This window comes from Anthonomus grandis, chromosome 11, assembly GCF_022605725.1.
Source record: "Anthonomus grandis grandis chromosome 11, icAntGran1.3, whole genome shotgun sequence".
Taxonomy (NCBI): domain Eukaryota; kingdom Metazoa; phylum Arthropoda; class Insecta; order Coleoptera; family Curculionidae; genus Anthonomus; species Anthonomus grandis.
Window position 1 is genome coordinate 21,412,116 of NC_065556.1, and position 16,893 is coordinate 21,429,008.

At 27.7% G+C, this 16,893-nt stretch overlaps 1 protein-coding gene across 1 annotated transcript in view; it reads left to right on the forward strand.

Annotated features, from left to right (window-relative positions):
* LOC126742017 (disintegrin and metalloproteinase domain-containing protein 12-like) overlaps positions 1-16,893 on the forward strand; it is an 80,787-nt gene that overhangs the window by 60,149 nt on the left and 3,745 nt on the right. Inside the window, exons 3-13 of the mRNA XM_050448540.1 lie at positions 1,203-1,358; positions 1,416-1,688; positions 4,281-4,457; positions 4,508-4,677; positions 4,736-4,884; positions 8,674-8,999; positions 9,060-9,232; positions 9,313-9,456; positions 9,513-9,714; positions 9,772-9,967; positions 13,372-13,504. Coding sequence (XP_050304497.1) covers positions 1,203-1,358; positions 1,416-1,688; positions 4,281-4,457; positions 4,508-4,677; positions 4,736-4,884; positions 8,674-8,999; positions 9,060-9,232; positions 9,313-9,456; positions 9,513-9,714; positions 9,772-9,967; positions 13,372-13,504 — 2,099 coding nt within the window. The remainder of the gene's footprint in view (positions 1-1,202; positions 1,359-1,415; positions 1,689-4,280; positions 4,458-4,507; positions 4,678-4,735; positions 4,885-8,673; positions 9,000-9,059; positions 9,233-9,312; positions 9,457-9,512; positions 9,715-9,771; positions 9,968-13,371; positions 13,505-16,893) is intronic.

Below are 16,893 nucleotides of genomic sequence, written 5' to 3' on the forward strand. Positions count from 1 at the left end.
TCTGGAGTAAGTAGGAATGAGTTTAAGATCCTATGAATGCAAGAAGTGTCCCCAGGACTCCAGAAATGACTTAAGAAAAAAAAAGATAAAATAAATTTAAATATCTGCAATCAAATTTATTTAAACAATCTAGAACTTATTTAAAGGTCCTGGAAAATGGAAAAATTTCAAAATAATTAGACCAACTCAGTAAGTGCCTATATATGAATGATTTTTATAAAATTTGGTTTTATAGCTAACTAAAGAGGAAAAATGGAATCTATTTTTTTTCAATTAATTACTCCTAAATCAGATAAATATTTTGAGAAATAGAAAAACCAAAAACAAATTTGAAATTTTATATTAAGTGAAATTAGTAGTCAAATTGAAGTAAGAATAAATTTAAAAAAAACTAAAAACTAAAAATTAAAATTTTTTAAATTGATATATTTTTCCAAAAACTTAGCTATTTAGATTTTTTTTAAAATAAAATTACATAACACTTCATTCGTAATTTTTCATGAAAATATGTTTCCCTATCTGTAATATCCCAAATTTAAATAATTTGCCAGACCCAATTAACCTTAAAAATTAATCATATTATTTCATATCCAAAAACGTCATTTTTAATGCTACTTATTAGAAATATTGCATTTACTAAGAATAAAACAGAGATAAAAACCATTACAATTACCCTGGTCAACTGCATCATTAATATACGTAAAAGAAAATTAGCATTAACTACAATTAAAACCACACTTAAGTAACATTAACCTTACAATAACGCTTGATTGTGCCCTGTGACATTTCAAAAAGGTTACCGGGACTTTATGTAACAATCATTTTAATAATAATTAATAAAACATGATTTCTACAACTCCTTTCCTATCATGACTCATATTAATTTAGTATTCAAACGAATCGTTAAATATATGTATCTCCTTGAGGGGATTATCCTTTCATTCATCGGTGTTACGTCCTAAAAACGTCTCGGAAAAGATGTTAATTTTTGGACGGGCAGGAAATCGTTAGAATTTTTAATTGTGATACTGGTTATAAATTAATTTAATATAGGGTCATATTGTGTTATTTTTTTGGAGCTAATACGTTAGGTGATAAGATCTATGATGATTTTTTGTTTTGATTTTGATTGAAATTAGTTAAAAGTCAAATAATTTTCTCAAAAAGATCTACTGGTTTAATGTTTTTTTTTAATGTTCTAGACTGGTTACCACACTGATCACATCCAAATTAAAGTGGAAGTGGACGGGGAAGACATGATCCTGGATCTGGTGTTAAACAGACAATTGATCCCACAAGGATTTTTCCATAAACAACAGGAAAATGGCAAAAATGTCACTTATAGACCAACGAAAGAAGTAAGTATTACAATATTTCACTGGTCTCCTAGATGCTTATCCTGGATTCTTTTTTAGGAAATAAACCACTGCCATTACCACGGTAAGGTCCGTGATAGACCGAATTCGTGGGTAGCAATTTCGACCTGTGACGGACTTTCCGGTGTGATTTTTGACGGGAAAGAGATGCATTATGTCGAGAAAAATCGGAAAAACAACCTGGAAGATTCCTTGGAGCATTTTTCGTACAAACATTCCGATTTGGTGGATAACAATAAGACTTGCGGGTATGTTGGTGGGGCTGAGTCACATCAACATTCACATTCGACGACTGACAATAGATTTCTTAGAGTAAGTATATTTTGATTAATTTAAATGGTATCATGACAAAATGGCGAAGGAGATAAGGTTTACTTATATTATGCGGGTCAGTGAGGTATTTTTCTGATTTTTATTTTGTGGTTTTATGAATGTTCTTGTTTTTTTTTTATTATTCTTGTTGGAAGAAAGGACTTTTGAAATTTTAATTTTTTGCTAGATTTTAAGGACTTTTCACAGATTAATTTTTTTTGTTTTGTTCATATAGCCACTACTTGATAACTTGACTTCCATTGCTCTATTTTTTTATGTTCTTTTTTGCGCTTTTCTTGCTTTTTTTTAAACTTTAACTATGAAATATTCAATTTTTAAAAAAGTCCAAAAAACTGACCCAGCTATCATTGATAAGTTTGAAAAACAAATCTCCTTTAATGGAAAAAGTTTTTTTGTAGTCAAGGTTTTTAGGTCCTTTTGCTTAGGTAAAAATAAACATATTGGCTGAAAATTCGACGTAAAAGTAAAATTTTGAGTAATTTCACTCGTTTTCCTATAATGGTTTAACATATATCTTTAAAAAGGGTTGATTAAATATTATTAAATGGTGTTGCCAAAAAGTGGTCTTATTTTTTTTTTTTTCTTTTGGACTATTTGTAAGTCAAAAGAAATTTTCTTTAATTGGGCAAAATGATGTAATCCGAATGTAGTTTCAAAATTTTCTGATGTATTTCAAACTTTTCTGTGTATTTTTTTTAATTTAAAAAAAAATCGTAATTTTGTAGTCATTTTGATGCAGTCTACACATACAAAATAATTTTTGAAGCATTTAAAATATTTTTTTCATCGATTTGAAGTATTTGTTACGTTTTTTCTTTTGGAGTAACATTTTGTCTCTTCCAGGGATTAAATTTGTTTAATTCTGCTTTTCCAGGCTTCTAAGGTAGTTTTTTATCTTATTCGAGGTATTGATTTGTCATGTAATTCCTCTTTACTCAAGAAAAAATTAAGGAAATTTAACGAAAAAATCAGAAAATATTTTTTTAAGTCACCATTCTAATTATTTAATTGTTTTTCAGTTGTTTTTTATTCAAACCACAAAATATGCGTTCCAGATTTATTTATCCTTGGAAAATATAGAAATTCAATCATTTTTTCAGGCTTGATACCTGGAAAATTTATAAATTTTTGGTTATTTCCTGGCATTCTAGTAATGGTTTATCCTTGAAAAATGTAGAAACTTGTGGTATTTTCAGGGCGACAGAGGTCATAATCAGGTATGTTTATCCTTGGGAAGTTTAAAAATTTATGATTATTTTCAGGCTTGTATTATGGTTTTATACCTGAAAAGTTCATCAATTTTCGGTTTCCTCCAGGCATTCAAGTACTGGTTTATTCTTGGGAAATTTAGAAATCCAAGATATTTTCACGCGGACATTATTCTTTTGAAAATGTGAGTCTTATAGCATTATTTCCAGGGTTGCATATCATTGGAAAATTCAGATATTCAGGATTATAATAGTGTTGTCCTTATACTCCTGATTCTATACTTTTGTCCTTAAGAACTTGATTAATTTAGGGTATTTCCAAGTTTCTTTATCTTCAAAAAACTTAGATATTCATGATTTTTTCAGGCTTTAAGTATGGATTTTTATCTCGGAAATTTATTAATTTTTCGTTATTTTCAAGTCTTCTAGCACTAGTTTATCCTTGGAAAATTCAGATATTCATGGTTTTTTTCGGGCATGTATTATGAATTTGTATCTGGAAAATTTATTAATTTTTAGTTATTTACAGGCATTCTAATACTAGTTTATCCCTCAAAAATTAGGCTATTTTCAAACCGACTGTATTATTTTAGAAATGAGATACAACTAATTATTTATAGTTTGTTATCCCTGGAAAATTGATAACATTTAATTTATTTTCAAGCATGGAATACTGAATTTTCGTTATAGAATTTATAAATTGAAGGTATTTTCAGGATTCTTAATCCTTGGAAAATTCACAAATTCAGAATATTTTTAAGCTTGTAATTAAAAATTTAATAATTTTCAGGTATTTTAAGCTTGTAGTACTGATTTGTCCTTGAGAAATTTATAAATTCAGGATATTTCCAAGTTTTCTTATCCTTGGAAAATTTAGAAACTTATGATTTTTTTGCGGGTTGTAATTCGGTTTTGATCCTGAGTAATTCATTAATTTTCAGGTATTTTCAGGCATTTTAGGTTTATCCTTGGAAAATTCTTGGACATTTAAAATTTTTTGAACTTGTAATTGGAAAATTTATTAAATTTCAGTTATCTCCAAGCTTGTAATACTGGTTTCTCCTTAAGAACATTATCAATTCATGATACTTCCAGGCTTTTTTATCCCTAAAAAAATCAGAAATTCAGCATTGTAATACTGATCTGTCCTTGGGAAGTTTATAAATTTTGGATATTTGCAGGCATCCTTTGAAAATTTTTAAAATCATGATTTCTTTAAGCTTGTTTTGACGATAAAAATTTGCTATTTTAAAGCCCTGTTCAAAGGGCCAATATAGACGTGAATTCTTAAGAATGACAACTTTTACTAATTTTTCCAATTAAAATAAATTTGCGTTTCTCTGATAATTTTTATAATTTTCAGTATAAAAGATCGACTGACGAATCAAAATCCCCCATCCGGGGACCATATAACGCCAACAAAGAATCAAAATACGTAGAGCTAGTAATAGTGGTGGACAACAGAGAATTTAAAGAACTAGAAGAGAGTACACGCAGAGTCTTAGACCATTGCAAAAATATCGCTAATATCATCAATGGGGTAAGCTCAAATAATATTTCGCAAAAATATCCTTAAAATATTTTTTTTAGCTTTATTCTCCCCTAAATATTTTCATAGCCCTTGTGGGGGTGGTAATATGGAGCGAGCATGACGAAATAACTTTTTCCAAGAACGGCGACGACACCCTCAAGAGCTTTTTGCATTATAGGAAAGATCGTCTTATCCTAGAACACCCCAACGATAATGCACAACTGCTTACGTAAGCAACTTTTAGGAATAATTTAATAATAATTATAATAGCAAAAATGTTTTTGTAGTAAATTCAGTTTTGACCAAGGTGTAGTGGGAAAGGCCTTGAAGGGACCGATGTGTACTTACGAATATTCTGGCGGAGTTAGTACGGATCATTCGCCAACAGTTGGTTTGGTTGCTACTACCATTGCTCATGAGATGGGACATAATTTTGGTAAGTTGATGGATTCCAACCATTCGTTTTTGAAAATTCGGCTCGAAGGACCAAAATATTATTTAAAATCTATCAATAATTATGATAATAGAAGCGCCAAATATCTTTAGGTCAGTTTTTTATTAAAATAAGACTATCTGAAAAAAAATACATATTTAGAAATACTTGCAAATAGTACGAGTAAAAACGTACAAAATGTGTGTCTCCAAATCCGGTTCGAAGGAGCAGAAAAAGTTATGAAATCCGACAAACACTGTCGTATAATTTTAACAAATTTTCAGTCAAAAGAGCTTAATAATATGGCAACTTTCAAGATAAAATTTTGCTAAAACTGATAGTAAGAAATCTGGTTGAAGAAACCCAGTAAAAAATGAAAAAAGTGCAAAATCATATTTAAATAACCAATTTATTAAAGCAAATTATACCTACATATCAAGTACCAGTGTATAATTGGTAAGTGAAATCCGGTTCGAAGGACCAAAAATGTTTCTTAGAATTCAAAAATCCTGCGAACATAGAAATTCTTAAGTAAAGGAATTTTTTCCAGACAGTTGAAAGTTTCTTTAGATATCCTTCAGGTATAAAAGTCAAAGGAGTAAAAATTGTTTAGAAGTGCCTGAAAATCCTGGAATTAAAAAACAATACTAGTAATATATTATAGCAAGCCAAAGGGAGAATTTTGTATTTATTCCAGGCAGTTAAAGGTTTATTGAAATATCTTTAAGGCAGTCAAAGAAGCAGTAAAACTACTTGGAAGTGCCTGAAAACATGAAATAAAAAGAGTGTAATATATATTTTTTAGGAACACCAATGACTAAGAATATATGCACTATAACAGAGGAGAATTTGATATTTTGAATTTGTTCCAAGTAGTCATAAAAGTAAGAAAAATTACTGCCTGTGAGAACCAAATAAAATTATTACACCGAATTAAAAATATATCTATAATATTCCGGATTTATAAAAAACGAATAAAAATTACTTAAAATGCCTGGAAGAAAATAAATATACTGGAATTGAAAAAAAATGCTACGGGTGAAAACGTAAGAAATAAGTTTCTCAAAATTCGGTTCGAAGGACCAAAAAACGATAAAATAAAATGTGGCAAAAACTGTTAGTTTATATTAAATCGTAATATTAATTTATTAATAAAGAGGGCTAAATATTATAAACAAACAAACAAAAATATCTACAAAATTAGAGAGACATATAAACTACAAAATTCTGTCAAAATTGATAAGAAGAATTCTGGTTCAAAGCCAAAAAAATTGAAATTGTTAAATAATTTAAACATTTAAATCGATAAAACAACTTATACATGGAAGTGCCTGAGAAACCTGGAATTAAAAAAAAATAAAAGGGAGAATCTTGTATTTATTCCAGGCAGTTATAGGTTTATTAAAATATCTTCCAGGTAGTCAAAGAAGGAGAAAACCTACTTAGAAGTGCCTGGAAACACCAAATAGAATTAGTGTATTATATTTTGAAAAACCAATATCTAGGAATATAGTATAGTGAAGAATTGGCATTGTTTTATTTATTTTTAGTAGTCAAAAAAGAAATAAAAAATTACTGGCTGGAAAAACCAAATAAAATGATTATATAAAATAAAAAAAAATACTTATAACTACGAATATATTCTGGAAAACGTATTTTTCAATTATTTCAGGCAGCTATAGATTTTTTTAATTATATCTAGGTTTTTCAAAAAAGAATAGAAATTACTTAAAATGCCTGGAAGAACCACATTAAATAAATAAATTGTAATTACAAAAAAACTGTTACGAACCAAAACGTACAAAATATGTATATCAAAATCCGGCTCAAAGGACCAAAAAACTGTGAACATTTTGGCAAAAACGGTCACAATATATAAAATTTTAATAAATATGCAATCAATTTATTAATAAAGGGATTAAATACTATAAACAAACCACAAATACTTATAAAATAAGTTCAAGAGATCAAGAAAATAAGTAAAATCCAGTTTGAAGGACCAACAAGTTGTTGCCAGTTCAAAAATCCCGCGAATGTAGTTCTGGTGAATAAAAGGTATTTTTTTAAATGTATTTTATATAGTTGAAGATTCCTTTGGATGTCTTCTAGACAGTCCAGGAAATTGATTTTTGACTTATAATGATTATTTTGATATCACTGTATAGTTGATACCATATTAATTTGATATAATGTACCTTGACATAAATTTATCAGATTTTGAGTAGTTTTAGGTAGAAACAGGGCTAATGCAAAACTAAGCCAAGAAACAAAACGACTCACCAAAGAATCAATCTTTGACCTCTAATAATTGCGTCAGTACCTCTGCATAGGTTATTGAATTTCCTTTAATTTGTTCTTAATATTTCACTATGAATGTATTAGATTTGGGAAGTTGAGGTAGAGGTATGGCATTTTAAAGCCTTATCTTGAAAAAAAACTTTTAATAAAAAGGTACGTCTAAAAATTAATTTATGACTTATAATGACTATTTTAGTACCATTATATAGATAATTTAATTACCATTAATTTGATATATTGCACCTTAATATAAATTAATCAAATTTTGAGTTAATTTGAGGTAAAAACCAGCCAAATGCGAAACTAACAGGAGATGTAAGACGACTAACCTAAAAATTAATTTTTTACTTATATTGACTGTTTTAGTATCACTGTGTAGGTAATTTAATTGTATTTAATTCAATATATAGTATTTCACAATAAATTTATTATACTTTAAGCAATTCGAGGTAGAGTCATGGCATGTTCGAGCGTTATCTTACCAATAAAATTTTAACGAAAAGGCATGTCCAGGCATTAATTTATGACTTATAATGACTGTTTTAGTACCATTGTATAGATAATTTAATTATCAATAACGAAATATATTTACGTTTAGATAAATGTATCAGACTTTGAATAATTGGAGATAAAAACAACCCAAATGCGAAACTAACCCAAGGAACAAAATCAGTCACCTAAGAATCAATTTTTGAATAATGATTGTTTTAGTAAACTATTATTATAAGTCAAAAATTGCATAGGTAACGACTTCATAGGTAATTTAATTGCCTTTAATTATATATGTAATATTTTACAATAAATCTATTAGACCTTCAGTAATTTTTTGATTTAATTAAATAAGAGAGAAATAAGACTTATAGGATAAAATTCTGACAGAATTGATAATAAGAAAGAAACTTGGTTCAAGGGAACATTAAAAAACAATTATATTGAGTATTAGGAATGCTGAAAAATGTGCAAAATTCAATGGATTAAATTATCCATATTTAGTATCAGAAGAAAACATAAAGCTAAATAGTGTATAATTGGTAAGTGAAATCTAGTTCGAAGAACCAAACTATAATTCTTATAATGATTGTTTTGGTACCATTGTATTAATAATTTAATTGGAAAGAACAAAGATAAATCTTTTATTTAATCCAGGCAGTCAAAAAAAAAAATAAGAAGGTTCCTGAAAACACCAAATAAAGTGAGAAGAAACAGAAACAATTAATTATTTGTAAATATAAAAGACTATGAGTTTAAAGTATTTAAAAATCCGGTTCGAAAGACCTCAGACTCATCGTAAATTATTTGTGAAATAAAAAAAAAACTTTCAAGATCATTTTGAGTCAAGAATTGCAAATCCAAAGAATGCATTTTTTACTTCTTTCGTCTAAATAGAGCACTTGGGCGATGACAACAGACAAAATGAACATAAATATCCATATATAAATTAATAATATGCAACTTAAATTCATAATATAAACATAAATAATTTTGTTTTAATAGGTATGGAACACGACACAACCGATTGCCAATGTCCAGACGAGCGTTGCATAATGGCACCCAGCAGTTCAACGGTTGCGCCCACCCATTGGTCCTCTTGCAGTTTGGACTATCTCCTTTTAGCCTTTTCCCACGGAATGGACTATTGCCTTAAGAACAAACCGAAAGAACTCTTCGAAGGACCAGTATGTGGTAACGGTTTTGTCGAAAATGGCGAGGAATGCGACTGTGGACTTTTGGAGAATTGCGATAATCCATGTTGTAACGCTTCTACTTGCATGTTACATCCAAATGCCAGCTGTGCCACTGGAGAATGTTGTGATTTTAATGTAAGTCTTATGGATGAAAGTCTTAATTGAGAAGTAATGGGGAAAATGGTTTTTTTTTAGACCTGCAAACCGAAATCTGCAGGTAACTTATGTAGGTCAGCTGATTACGAGTGTGACTTACCGGAGTATTGTACCGGTCAGTCTGAGTTCTGTCCTCCGGACATCTATAAAATGGATACGGAAGAGTGTGATGGTGGAAGGGCGTTTTGTTACCACGGATTTTGTAGGACCAGGTGAGGCACCCAAGCTACATTTTTGAAAATTTCCATCCATTTTAATTTTTTCCATTAAAATGTTCACGATTTCTTTCCAGAAACGACCAGTGCAGGCTCTTATGGGGCGACACCGGAAAATCCAGTGACGATCTCTGCTACAGCGCCATGAACATCAAAGGCAACAAGTCCGGCAACTGTGGATACAGTAAAATCAAAAAATCATTCACCAAATGCAATAGGGAGTAAGTAAACTTAATTAAATAAAAAGACAATTCGTTGTTAATTAATCTAATTTTAGTGATGTCCTTTGCGGTATGCTCCATTGCAAGCACCTTAACGAACGATTGGAATTCGGAATGGAAACAGTGGCCATTTTATCGCACAGTTTTATCAATAAAAACGGATCGATTATGCCGTGTAGGACTGTTTTGGTGGATTTGGGGCTTAACGAGGTTGATCCTGGGATGACCCCTGATGGTGCCAAATGTGGAGATGGAAAGGTAATTATGAATATTTCTACACAGCCAAAGATAAAAATGTGTATTTTTTTTAATTAGATGTGTGTTAACCAAAAATGTATGACTATTGAGAGCCTCCGTCAGCAAACCCCAATATGTAAAAATGATTGTAATGGTAATGGATGGTGTAACAGTTTGGGACATTGCCACTGTAAGGATGGGTTTGCTCCTCCTTACTGTGAGTATCCTGGACCTGGAGGTTCTGAGGATAGTGGGCCAGCGTCTGATCCAAATGGTAAGGGGAATTACGGATTTTTTTTAATAAATGAATTTTGAAGGAAATAATTTGGGTCTGTAAGCCAGTTTAGTTTAAATTGTTGTTTGAATGGGAGGATTTTGCAAATGAGAACAAGAAGAGATTTATCATTTTTTTAAACAGATTCATGGCTTTTTTAAAGGAAGATTTTTTTTGACTCAAGAAATGTTTTCTTTTTATTTTCAAAATTTTAAGGAATTTATTAAGAAACCAACAGGAAATCTTAATTAGAAAATAAAGGAATTTTAAATATTTTAAAAGTTTTGCCACAAAATCAAATATTTGTTTCAAAAGGAAGAAAACTCACATAAGGAAAGAACGGATTAATGTTCATAGGAATAATTAAAATAAGGAAAAAATTTTTCAATAAATTTTACAAAAAAATTTTGGTAAGAAATTTCGTTCTTTTAAAAGCGGTTAATTTCATGAATCTGAAAGGTTTTTTGAAGAATTTAAATATTTTTTATAGTCAATTTTTAAGAGAGAAACTCGCGTAAGGAAAGGGTGGATTGGGTTTTTTACAATATTATTTAAATGAGATAGAAAATTATCAATTTTTAAATTACAGGGATGAAAAATTGCTTTAAAAAATGAAAAGCAACAATACAAATTAAAGGAAATATAATGAAATTTAGAACAATTAAAAATAACTATTGACCAAATTTTGTATTTTTTTTCACGAAATATTAAAAGGATTTTAAAGAAACAGATGATAATTTTAAATAAATAGAGGAATTATAAAAACTACATTTTAAGGAATTTTCAAGTCAACAAAAAACAATTTTAAATACGAAAAGAAAAATTATATTAAAAAAGGGGGATTTTATATAAATTAAAGGGAACTAAAGATTTTTTGAAATAAAATAAATGTCAATCTTAATGATGGTATTTAAGTGGCTAGAGCAAAAGAATGTTTTAAATTCTATTTTTCTTTAAATTAAACTTTTATTTAGTTAAATTAATTATAATCTAAAAAGTGTACATATACAGGGTAATTGATGGTTGATGGTACCTTAGACGTTTACGGAGAACGGAAAATTTTTTTTTTTTTGAAAAATTGGCAACATGGGTTTTAGCTGATGATCTAACGATTAAAAATATTTTTAGCGATGCAGCGTTGCCGCTTATACCAAAAAGTAGTAGCAACTTTGTTATTTTAAATGGAATACCCTGTATATTTTTTTATTTTCCGATCTCCTATCACTTTATGATTGCTTTTGTGTAAGGTTTTCATATACCTATCTTTAGTGGTTTTCGAGAAATTAATTATTTTCTTTATTTTTTGACCAAAACATAGCTTCAAATAAATTTGTATTACTACGGCACTTTAAGGCGCAGAACCTTGAAATTATAAACATAATTTATGGAAGTATTGTACATTATTTTTCACTATGAAAATTTGTTCTACGTTATACAGGGTTGCTCAAAATTATTGATTTTACCGCTAGATACAAAAATGGTAAAAAGTGAATTTTTTTAAATGAAACACCCTGTATATTATAACATATTCTAAAAGGAAATTAAAATCTCTCTCTAAAGAGGTATTATGTTCCTATATCGAAGTAGTTCGGTTTCGGAAATAAAAGCAATTTTCTGTAAAAATCTGAATATTTCTATTTAAGATTCCCTTAAAAAAAATTAAATACCTTAAAAAAGGAAATTTTTATCGTTTTAAAGAAATTTAAATTTTCATTACTTTAAAGTTAAAAGAATTCGTCCATTTTGCTCAAAAAGATTTTTAATTTTTAATATTTTTTTTAAACTGAGTGTTCCAGTGGGATGTATTTATATTTTAGGACTGATTATTAATTCTTTAGACGAAACATGTTATCTATAAATTATTTCATGATATAGTTTTTAAAGCTAATAGTCTGCATTTTTTCTTGTAAATTCATAGTTGTAAATTCATTTCTTTTTTAAAAATTATTAAAGCTCAAAAATTTTTCTATTTAAAACTGTATAAATTATGAATAATTCTCTATTTAAAATTTTATCGAAGGAACCTGTAAAATAATTAAATTTTTTTAAAAAATGTCCCTTTTTTTACGAGTATTTAAAAAAATTAAATAATTAAATTTCCTTTAAATAAAAATTGAAAATCATAAAAAAGAAAACTTTTCTTCTTTAAAAGGAATTTCCTTTTTTATTATTTTGAAAACAAATTATTTCTTAAGGTCTATTCAATACCAAACTACCATTAAAATATCATATATTACATTATATTTTGTTAAAAAAATTTATTTTTTAATTTTTAGATTTTTCATCTACGACCTCTACTGAAAAATCTTTCCACGTATATTTTTTTAATCTCTCTATTGTTCGTATTTAAATGCCATTTTAATAGGCTTACCTTATTTAAAATATTTAAAAACAATAATTAAAAATAAACTCCAGTTAGTTTAAAAAAAATGTTTTCTCTTCTTATCAATTAAAAAACGTAATTAAAATATTCCGCTATTTTTTAAAAAAAAATTATTAATAAATAAATTATTCCTTTTTAATTCGTTTCAATAAAATTATTCTTTTTGTATCTAAATAAATTCCTTAAAACCCTATTTATAATCAGGAAAAATATTTTCTTTAAAAAATTCCCATAAATTCAGTTTTTCTTAAAATTCCTATATTTATTTAAAATAGCTATCCGTTGCCTTAAAATTTCTTAAATATTTCCTGGAGGAAATTTACTTTTGTTAACATAAATCCTTAATTTGGTCAATAACTATTCTTAAATTCTTCTAAAATTTACAATTAAATATTAGATTAAAAAATATTATATTAATAAAATATTTATTTTCCTTAACAGGAATATAAACGAATATTTCAGAACTATTAACCTTTCAGCAAATTTCCCTAATTTTTCTTAATTTGGTCCGTTTCATTCCATTTGCATTTACTGAAAAATTCCTAAATAATTTTTTTTTGTTATTTAATTATCCTTAAAAAAACCTAATGCATCTTTTTCGTATTTAAATTTCTCGCTTTTTCCTTCTCATATGTTCATTAAAAAAATATTTGAATTTTTCAAAAAACCTTAAAATCAATAAAAATACTTAAAATTCTTTCTTTTATTGAACAAAATATACCTTTGATAGATATTAATTTTAAAGAGAGAAACTTTTGAGTTTTAAAAAATTTTTAAAGAGAAATTCGAATGATGATATTCTATTCAGACATAACTCTGGGAAATTTTGCGGCATTATATATTTTTTTCAAGGGAATTTTATTAAAATTAGAAGTTAACTGTGCAATAATTCAACCGACTTGATGGTCGCTCAAAAACCCCAATTTACTGCTCTAATTATACATAAAACCTCTAAGGAATAATAAGTGGGATCAATACTTGCCCTTAGTAAACATTCTACTAATTTTTTCTTTTTTTTTAGCTCGCCAAGGTGTCATCGTGGCCCTCCTAATAATATTCCTAGGCGTAATACCCTCCTTGGCCATCGTAGCATTACTACTCTACTATGCTAAATACAACCTAAAACTCAGCTGGAATAAATCACCATCCCCAACGTACGTATCTGGATGTTTCAAGCATGTACCTAACGGTTTTAGATCTTGGTTTTCTTCGACTAATACTACTTTTCCTTCTTCCACTACTGCAAGTGAGAGTAACACCCGAAATAACAAAATCGTCACCATTTCCCAAACCGGGTTGATATTCACTACTAATAGCGACGGTATCGCGAGAAGTAACACCATTTCTAAACCTGGAATTTACAATCAGTTATCAGGAGACCACAACTCGAAAAGATTGTCTTTTAAAAATATTAAAAATTTCGCTTTTAGTAATGGTTTGTTTAAGGGGGAAGAGGTGTCTAGTTCCCGAGAACATTTACAAAATAATGAGGAAAATGTTGTGAAATATACTAAAAAGCCCCCACCGGTGCCGGATAGTAATTTAAAAACCCTTAAGGGCTTGACGCATTTTACTCATCTGAATAATAGTGAGGGTGCCACTTCGGTACATTATAATCATTTAAAAGAAACAAATTTGATGAAAAATGATGGTGAAGAAGTGGGGAAAGTTTCAGTTAAGGATTTAGCTAAGAAACTTAACCTGAAAATCTGATTAGCATGAATATTAATTAGTTTTTTGTCTTTGTTCTGTTTATTTGATTTAATTTGCTTGTTCGTATTATTTGTGTTTTTTTTTGTAAGTTATTTTAAAGTGTATAGGAATGAGTATGTCGAATTTATCATATAGAATTTTCATTATAATGTACATATACTGAAATTTTAATTCTGGTAGAAATTTAATTGCCTAAAAAAGTAAATGCTCTTAAATTTTTAAAAGGAAAAATGTGTAAAAATTAGGTATTTTTTTATATACAAAGTTTCATTAAAAAAATAAAGAGATTATTTAAATATTATTAGAGATATTTAAGATAGGAAGCAGAAATTTACTGAAAGTGCCCAAAAATGCATCGTTAAAAAAAATTATAAGAAGGAATTTGTATATTTTTTAAATAGTCATTTTTTTTTTTAAATTTTCAAAAGAAACATAAAAATATTTAAAAAATTGTTTTTTTTTTAATATTTCGAAAATTAATACTAGGCAAACTAGCTTAAATAATTAATGAGAATAACATAAATGTTTTATCATACAAATATTTTAAGACAGTAACCAAAAAACGCATCATTTAATTAAAAATTGTGTGAATTTTGGCTTAAAGTTATTAGTAAATAAAAAGCCTAAAAAAAACATTTTTGGAGCAATTTCCAAACTTGTAAATAGTAATAATGAAAATCTATTTAGGCAGAGCCTCGGACTTTTAGGGAAAAAACATTTTTTTTAATTGTTTTAAATTTAAAATTATTGGAAAAATAAATAAAATTAATTTTTATATTGAATTGCATTGACATTAATCTAGTGTCTTCTTTTCACGATCCAATAATTGTTCTGTTACAGGGATTCTTTATTTATTGGGTTCAGAGATCAATAAATAAAAATCCGTTAAGATTGATGTTATTTTATTTATTTATACACACTAAAATAATCAAAGATAAGTAAAAACAAAAAACAACAAAGTAAAGTACATACAAAAAAAAAATCATCAAGATTATCACTAAGATTTAAAAGGTAACCTAAAACCTTTGAGTGGCGTTTTGCCAAATGTATTGCCTTCTTTAAAGTATTAAAATATGTACTATAATTCAACGAGATATAAAAGCTGTATAAATTTAAAAAAAAAACTAAGTAAGACTCGTTTTTTTATAAAAATATAAAAATGATTTTTTAAATCAAAATCATTAACATGTAGTTAAAATTATTAACTGTCATCAATTTTTCATTAAAATAGTTGGACAAACATTAAGGTGTACGACGTATCTAAAAATTTGAGAAATAAATAAGTTATTCAAAATTTATTATAGGAATAAAAAAATATTTTTATATTTGTAATAAAAACCAGTCTTACTATAAATTTCGACTCATACAGCTTATGTACCGTCTAACTATTGTAACTGAGTCTCCTGAAGAAGAGAATATATTTTCCAAAACTCCGCTAAATTTGGATGCGCTAAAATGGAAAACTCCGCTTAATATTTAGTGATGCCTAAACCTAAAAAATCGATCAATCTGATTATCAATCTGGTAAAAAAAAAAATTGTTTTTGCAATCTACCTATATTTATACGGTGTGTAACAAAAGTAACGGTACCCCTCTGTAACTTCCTGTAATAGCATTTTCCAAGAAAACATTTGTGCAGTTTTAATTAAGTAATTTAGTGGTAACCTTGTTCTTGACCCCGAGGTCATGTCAAAGTGAACTTTTGTTTTTTTTTAATGAAAACCCTTATTTTTTATTTTAGCAAAAAAATTTATAGACAATTTTACAATCAGATATGTATTAATTTTGAGGTCGAAGTAACCCTTCAAGATCAAACGGCTTTTCAACGAGAATTGGCATTTCTTATTAGAACCTTAAAGGGCGAAACATCTTACGTTCATCTTGGTATTGGAATTGAAATAACATATATCAGTTTGATGAATATTTTATTTACATTTAGAAAATAAATTACAAACACGTGGAAGTTTTAAATAAAAAAAGAATTTAAAAACGATATTGAAAGGTCACTTGTTTTCTAATCACATATTTTAAAATCTGTGTACTCTTAAAATGCTATTCCGTTGCATCCATCAACTATGTAATTTAGATATAAATAAATATGCGAAATCCATTTTTTATCGTATTTAAAGGAAAATATCGCAATATCAGAGATTTACAGCAGAAAGTAACATTGATATTCACTATACATGAAAGTAAGATAAAATTAAAATTTTTGTTGCAATGGGAGGTTATTAGACTTATGTCAATTCTCGTTGCAGAAACCGTTAGACCTTGAAAGGTTACACTTCGATCCCAAGGGTTAATACATATCTCTGAATGTAGCATTTTTTGGTCTTTCTTATTTTGAAATATATAATAAAAGTATATATTTTAACGACAATAATTGACCGTGAGAAGTGAACTCAAAAACAAGGTCACCATTGAATTTTTCAGTCAAAAGAACTTTTTCTGAAGCGCTTTCTTGGAAAAAGCGATCTTACGAAGTTATAGTTTGTTAATCCTTATATTACATGAATACAAATTATTCATTTATATAACAATTATAGGATATTTATTACGATTTAATACAATTTTCCTAATTTAAAATTTTACGATTTCTGTTGGTTTATTCAACGTGTCACTGGAACAAGACATACCTGGAAATATTTCGTTAAAATTTAAATATCATCCTGTATAGTTCCTATGTTTGTATATATATTTGCAAACAAATTCTGGATAAACGTTTACATTTTAAGTAAAATTTAAAGCCTGTATAGGGACATCAAAAAATTATTAAAAGATTTTTTTTTCAATTACAGTTTTCTTCATATAATTACTCTAGTATTCGGAA